The sequence below is a fragment of the Pan troglodytes genome, chromosome 19, assembly GCF_028858775.2.
Source record: "Pan troglodytes isolate AG18354 chromosome 19, NHGRI_mPanTro3-v2.0_pri, whole genome shotgun sequence".
In the NCBI taxonomy this organism is placed as follows: domain Eukaryota; kingdom Metazoa; phylum Chordata; class Mammalia; order Primates; family Hominidae; genus Pan; species Pan troglodytes.
Window position 1 is genome coordinate 53,778,032 of NC_072417.2, and position 7,347 is coordinate 53,785,378.

General features: G+C 43.5%; 1 protein-coding gene across 5 annotated transcripts in view; it reads right to left on the minus strand.

Annotated features, from left to right (window-relative positions):
• The window catches only part of PIGL (phosphatidylinositol glycan anchor biosynthesis class L), a 125,351-nt gene extending 118,238 nt beyond the window's left edge, over positions 1-7,113 (minus strand). For 2 of the 5 annotated variants that reach the window (XR_010153004.1, XR_010153003.1), the window contains exon 1: positions 6,796-7,113. Coding sequence is in view for 3 of the 5 variants with exons in the window: in XM_009440931.5 (XP_009439206.1) it covers positions 6,796-7,030 (235 nt within the window). In the remaining 2 variants the exon portion in view is untranslated. The remainder of the gene's footprint in view (positions 1-6,795) is intronic. The other 3 variants (XM_009440931.5, XM_054670439.2, XM_054670440.2) reach the window with 3 other exon arrangements.
• Between the last annotated feature and the right edge of the window lie 234 nt (positions 7,114-7,347).

Genomic DNA, 7,347 nt, shown 5'->3' on the forward strand with positions numbered 1-7,347 from the left:
AATAGCGCTTCTATAATATAGTGTAGCTTTTTTTCCCCCCTGAGACAGAGTCTTGCTCTGTCGCAAGAGCAAGAGGCTGGAGTGCAGTGGCGCAATCTTGGCTCACTGCAACCTCCGCCTCCCAGGTTCAAGTGATTCTCCTGCCTCAGCCTCCTGAGTAGCTGGGACTACAGGCGCACATCACCATGCCCAGCTAATTTTTGTATTTTTAGTAGAGACAGGGTTTCACCACGTTGGCCAAGATGGTCTTGCTCTCTTGAACTAGTGATCCACCCGTCTCTGTCTCCCAAAGTGCTGGGATTACAGGCGTGAACCAACACGCCCGGCCTAGTGTAGCTTTTATAAGCTACAGTAATTAAGACAGGGTTGTTGAGATGACTAAAGTGTATAGACCAGAATTACATGGAAATCTGATATATGAGAGCTGGCAGTGCAGTCTAGAGAAGAAAGGCTGGGCTGAATTGATTTTCCTGACTCCAATCTTTCCTTCCAAACCATTCTCCCCATTGCCACCAGAATGAGCTTTCTTTTTTTTTTTCTTTTTTAAATAGATGGGGTCTCACTATGTTGACCAGGTTGGTCTTGAACTCCTGGCCTCAAGCAATCCTCCCAACTTTGGCCTCCCAAAGTGCTGGGATTACAGGCATGAGCCACCACACCCGGTCCAAGACTGAGCTTTTATTTTTGAGATAGAGTCTAGCTCTGTTGCTCAGGCTGAAGTGCAGTGGAGCGATCTTGGCTCACTGCAACCTCCACCTCCTGGGTTCAAGCAATTCTTCTGCCTCAGCCTCCTGAGTAGCTGGGATTACAGGCATCCACCACCACGCCAGGCTAATTTTTGTATTTTTAGTAGAGATGGGGTTTCGCCGTGTTTGCCAGGCTGGTCTCGAACTCCTGACCTTGTGATCTGCCCACCTTGGCCTCCCAAAGTTCTGGGGTTACAGGCACGAGCCACTATGCCTGGCCAAGAATGAGCTTTCTAAAACACAAAACTGATTATGTTACTTCTCTACCATATATATTCAATGACATCCTACTATATAAGAGATGCATCTATTAGTAGGTATTTTAGTGGTCACATAAATTGGAGGAATACTGGATTAAACCAAGTAAAAATTTTTTACAGCAATGCTTCTCAAAGATGTTGATATTCTCATAAAGACTGTAAACGTCTACATAGAGGATAGCACATCTGGCTATTCTCCAAACTTGACTGAGGCATTCTTTTTATTTTATTTATTTATTTTTTCTGAGTCAGAGTCTTGCTCTATTGCCCAGGCTGGATTGCAATGGCACAATCTCTGCTCACTGCAATCTCCACCTACTGGGTTCAAGCGATTCTCCTGTCTCAGCCTCCAGAGTAGCTGGGATTACAGGCGTGCACCACCACACCTGGCTAATTTTTGTATTTTTAGTAGAAATGGGGTTTCACCAAGCTGGCCAGGCTGGTCTGGAACTCCTGACCTCACGTGATGCACCTGTCTCGGCCTCCCAAAGTGCTGGGATTACTGGTGTGAGCTACTGTGCCTGGCCTCTTTTTTTTTTATTTTTATAGCAGCTTGATGAACTAATGTTCCTTGGAACATACACTGGGAATCAATTTAGATATTTCATCAACTGACAAGGCATACAAGGCAATGTGAGAGGCAGATTGGGTGTAACGGTTTTAGAACAGAGAAAAACCACAGGGTCCTGGCTTCTTTACACTGTAGCTGGTCACTTCAGTTGTTACTTAAACTTTGTGATTCAGTTCCCATACTTGTATAATGGAAAAAACAATAGTACCTAACTCACAGAGTTGCTGACAGGATGAAATGAGCCACCAATAACAAAGCAATTATTATTTTTTCCCTGCTTCTCCCTTTCCCTTAAACTGAAGATCTTGTTAGAATGAATTATTCATGCAAATCCAAGAGTTACTGATGCCTTTACTACTGCTTGCTCCCTATATATATATCTACTCCTATTTTTAAAGTCCAGCTCAAAAGAAAACCAATTTGGAGATTTCCTTAATCTAAATCCCTGAAAAGAGATTTAATGCTTTTTTCCATTTTGTGTCCATAGTACTTTCTCCATCAAAACATCATAGCTTTCATTACATTACAAATTAATAGCTTCCTGTTTTTATATTAAAATGTTAAATCAGCAGAATAGATAATGTTTAATCCACACATATTTGAATGACTTGTGAATTTAAGAAGGGATTTTAAAAATTAGACCAGGAGCAGTGGCTCATGCTGTAATCCTATTATTTTGGGAGGCCAAGGCAGGTGGATCACTTGAGGAGTTCGAGACCAGCCTGGCCAACAAGGTGAAACCTTGTCTCCATTAAAAATGCAAAAATTGGCCAGGCGTGGTGGCTCACGTCTGTAATCCCAGCATTCTGGGAGGCCGAGGTGGGCGAATCACGAGATCAGGAGTTCAAGAGCAGCCCAACCAACATGGTGAAACCCTGTCTCTACTAAAAACACAAAAAATTAGCTGGGCATAGTGGCGGGCACCTGTAATCCCAGCTACTTGGGAGGCTGAGGCAGGAGAATCACTTGAACCCAGGAGGCGGAGGTTGCAGTGAGCCGAGATTGTGCCACTGCACTCCAGCCTGGGAGACAGAGCTAGACTCAAAACAAAACAAAACAAAACAAAACAAAAACAAAAACAAAAATTAGCCAGGTGTGGTGATGCATGCCTGTAGTCCCAGCTACTTGGGAGGCTGAGGCAGGAGAATCGCTTGAATCCAGGAGGCAGAGGTTGCAGTGACCCAAGATCGCGCCATTGCACTCCAGCCCGGGTGACAGAGTGAGACTCCGTCTCAAAAAAAAAAAAAAAAAAAAAAAAGTTGGGTGTGCTGGCACACGCCTGTAGTCTCAACTATTCGTAGGCTGAGGCGGGAGGATCACTTGAGCCCAAGACTTGGAGGCCGTAGGGAGCTGTGATCCAGTCAGCTTTTAGTTTTATTTATATTTTATATTGCAACTATAGGAGTCAAATTAAGCAAGTTTGTTTCAAGATTTTCAAGAGAAGCCTATATTTTATTTGCAAAATATTACAGGTACAGCTCTTTAATAAATTCATCCTTATTTTCAATAGGTTCATAAAAATTTGGGACCAGAATTGAAAATTTTTTCAAATAAAAAATACAGAGCATGCACTTGGCACTCAATATTTTTATTGTCTTTCATTATTTCCTCTGAATCCAACTTACCATTTTGTTTTTTCTTGTATGTTATTCATGTTTGGTTTATTTTATAAAGACAGGGTCTTGCTCTGTCACCTGATATGAGAGCTGACAGTGCAGTCTAGAGGGGAAAGGCTCTAGACAGAACAAGACCCCATTTTTATAAAATAAACAGGCCATGCTTGGTGGCTCATGCATGTAATCCCAGCACTTTGGGAGGCCGGGCCAGGCGGATCACCTGAGGTCAGGAGTTCGAGACCAGTTTGGCCACCATGGTGAAACCCTGTCTCTACTGAAAATACAAACATTAGCCTGGCGTGGCTGGGCGCGGTGGCTCAAGCCTGTAATCCCAGCACTTTGGGAGGCCAAGGTGGGCGGATCACCTGAGGTCGGGAGTTTGAGACCAGCCTGACCAACATGGAGAAAGCCCGTCTCTACTAAAAATACAAAATTGGCTGGGCATGGCGGTGAATGCCTGTAATCCCGCTACTCCAGAGGCTGAGGCAGGAAAATCGCTTGAACCTGGGAGGCAGATGTTGCAGTGAGCCAAGATCGAACCACTGCACTCTAGCCTGAGAGACAGGGTGAGACTCTGCCTCAAAATAAATAAATAAATAACAATTTAAAAAAACACAAATAAAGAATAAATAACATACAATAAAAAACAAAATGGATTCAGAGGAAATAATGAAAGACAATAAAAACATTGAGTGCCAAGTGCATGCTCTCTCTCTCTATATATATTTTTTGAGACGGAGTCTCCCTCTGTTGCCAGGCTGGAGTGCAGTGGCGCGATCTCGGCTCACTGTAACCTCCGCCTCCCGGGTTCAAGTGATTCTCCTGCCTCAGCCGCCCGAGTAGCTGGGACTACAGGCGTGGACCACCACAGCCAGCTAATTTTTGTATTTGTAGGAGAGACAGGGTTTCAACATGTTGGCCAAGATGGTCTTGATCTCTTGACCTCATGATCTGCCCGCCTCGGCCTCCCAAAGTGCTCGGATTACAGGCATGAGCCACCATGCCCGGCCTACATTTTTTATTTGAAAAAATTTTCAATTCTGGTCCCAAATTTTTATGAACCTATTGAAAATAAGGGTAAGTTTATTAAACAGCTGTACCTATAATGTTTTGCAAATAAAATCCAGGCTTCTTTTGAAGACCTTGTAACAAACTTGCTTATAATTTGACTCATACAGTTGTAATATAAAATACAAATACAACTAAAAGCTGGCCAGCTGGGTGTGGTGGCTCACGCCTGTAATCCCAGCACTTTGGGAGGCCGAGGTGGGTGGATCACTTGTCAGGAGTTCGAGACTAGCCTGGCTATCACAGCGAAACCTCAGCTCTACCAAAAATACAAAAATTAGCCCAACATGTGGTGCACACTGTAGTCCCAGCTACTCGAGAGGCTGAGGTAAGAGAATTGCTTAAACTCGGGAGGCGTAGGTTGCAGTGAACTGAGATTGCGCCCCTGCACTCCAGCCTGGGTGACAGAGTGAGACTCCATCTCAAAAAGAAAACTAAACAAAAAACCCCCACCAAACCTAGAAACTAAGAAAAAATGGTGGCATTACTTGTAACTATTTGCAATTAATATTCTTAACAGAGCATAAATTTTAGAAGAAAAGTGCTTGGGCTCCAATTCTTAATAAATATGTAAAATGGTTTACTTTTACTGGTAACAAAGGTTTTTGGGGGAGAAGATACTAAACAAATTAAGAAATTTATAAAAAATGGCCAGGTGCAGTGGCTTACGCCTGTAATCCCAGCACTTTGGGAGGCTGAGGCGGGCAGATCAAAAGTTCAGGAGATCAAGACCATCCTGGCTAACACAGTGAAACCCCGTCTCTACTAAAAACTAAAAACAAATAAAAAAAATTAGCTGGGCATGGTGGCGGGCGCCTGTAGTCCCAGAAAGAATGGCGTGAACCCAGGAGGCAGAACTTACAGTGAGCCGAGATTGCGCCACTGCACTCCAGCCTAGGCGATAGAGCAAGACTCCGTCTCAAAAAAAAAAAAAAATTTATAAAAAATGTCAGTCAATGCTACAGAAAGTAGTATATTAAGACAGATACTCTCATTAGTGCCAGTAAGAATGTAAATAGGTAGGCCAGGCATGGTGGCTCACACTTGTAATCCCAAGCACTTTGGGAGGCCAAGGCAGGTGGATCACTAGAGGTCAGGAGTTTGAGACCAGCCTGGCTAACATGGTGAAACCTCATCTCTACTAAAAATACAAAAATTAGCCAGGTGTGGTGGCATGCGCTTGTAAACCCAGCTACTTGGCAGGCTGACGCAGGAGAATCACTTGAACCCGGGTGGTGGAGGTTGCAGTGAGCCGAGATCACGCCACGGCACTCCAGCCTGGGCAACAGAGCGAGACTGTCTCAGAAAAAAAAAAAAAAAAAAAGAGTAAGTTGGCATTTTGTTTTTGGGAATGTGTTTTGCAATGCAAAGCCTTAAAACAGCCAATTTTAAAAATTAATACTCATGAAGTAATATACATAAAGATGTTCTCTGCTCTTTGCAATAAACTAGGAAAAAACCTTCTGAATGTACAAACAATAAGGGATGATTAAGGTTTATCCCGATGAAGCCATTTAACAGGCTATACATTTAGATCTAAATATAGGTAGATGTTTTAAGTTTCACGAGGACAATGCTCTTACCTAGCTTTCCACTTTTGTATCCCTAGGGCATAGAATAAGGCCTAGCACACAAATGTTTAATAAGTATTTGGTAAATAAATGAAAAAGTAATGTCGAGTAAAAACGATATAAAATTTTATAAAATGTGATTTCTGTGAAGAAGCTGTATAGAAAAAGAATTGGAAAGACACACAACCAAATGGGAAAAGAAGTCATGGGCAATTTTAAAAAATAGCTTTATTGAGGTATACTTTGACATGCCATAAAATTCACCCATTGTATGTGTACAATTCAATTACTTCATTTATACAACTGTTCAATTATCACCATATTCCAGCTTAATGGTCAATATTTGCTTTGTCATTTGATCTTTTCTCTATGGTAAGCAAAAATCTATTATTTGAAAGGTTCCTTCACTGAAAGCTGGGTGGAGTTGAACTCTAAAATTACCTTCAAAATTACTTTCTATCTGTTCATCTATGTCTAATTCTTCAATTTGACACATGCATGTTACTAGCACAAGCTGCATTTTAAAGGCAGCAGGAAAGTCTTTTACTATCATTAGAAGTTAACTTTAAGGATTGAGCAGGCACGATACAGCATAGATTGTTTCGTGTGCTATATAGTAAGGTCAATATTCTTGCTCCTTCTACAAATAAAAAAAAGTTCCACAGAATAACAAGTACAGGTGGAGTTCCCAACGGAAATGCAGGTACTGAATACAACCAACTGCAACTGTTTCTCTGCTCCTCAATCCTGCTAGCGTAGTACGCGAGCTGCCGACGTCCCCCAACCCACCAGGTAAGCCGGCCGCTCCTGTCCCTAGGCTGTGAGGGGTTCAGAGGTAAGACCTTCGGTGTATTCACTTAGCTCCCTACGGAAAACTCTTCGAGAAGAAGGCGACTGAGATCGGTTAGCACTTAAATCCCTTTCAAAGCCCCGGCTCCCATCGCCCCTCCTATGGCCTCCTACCTGCAGAGAAGCAAAGCAGGTACACCCAGTGCCTTAGGCGGGCCAAGCCTAGCACTGTGGGAGCAAAAAACATGGCTTCATCGTCAGGGTGCGCTATGACCAGCAGGGTCCGGCTTTCGGCTCCCAGCCGTCCTCCCTGCTCCAGACTCTTCATTCGTTCTGAGGAGTCCCAAACCCAGAGGAAGCCCCATGCCAAGACCGCCACCGCCACACACAGGAGCCACATTGCTTCCATGATGGGTAAGCAGCACTGAGCCTGCGCAGTAGGAAAGGCTGCCTCTGACCCTGACTCCGGCTGGAAAACTTCACCCGGGAATGTTGGGTTCCGCTGTTAAGTCCCTCCCGCCGACATGCTCCGGAAGCTTGAGGTTTTAACGTTAAGGGTTCTCTTGTGTTTTAACACAGAAGTCTCCATGCCGTCCAGTTTCCTACCCTAGTCCTACCACACTGTACAATCGGTTTAAAAGGAAGCGTCTTATATATAAGCTCCCACTTATAGGAAGAGTTCCTTCCTCTTCATTTGCGAATTCATTTCTTAAGACCCGGGCCTTT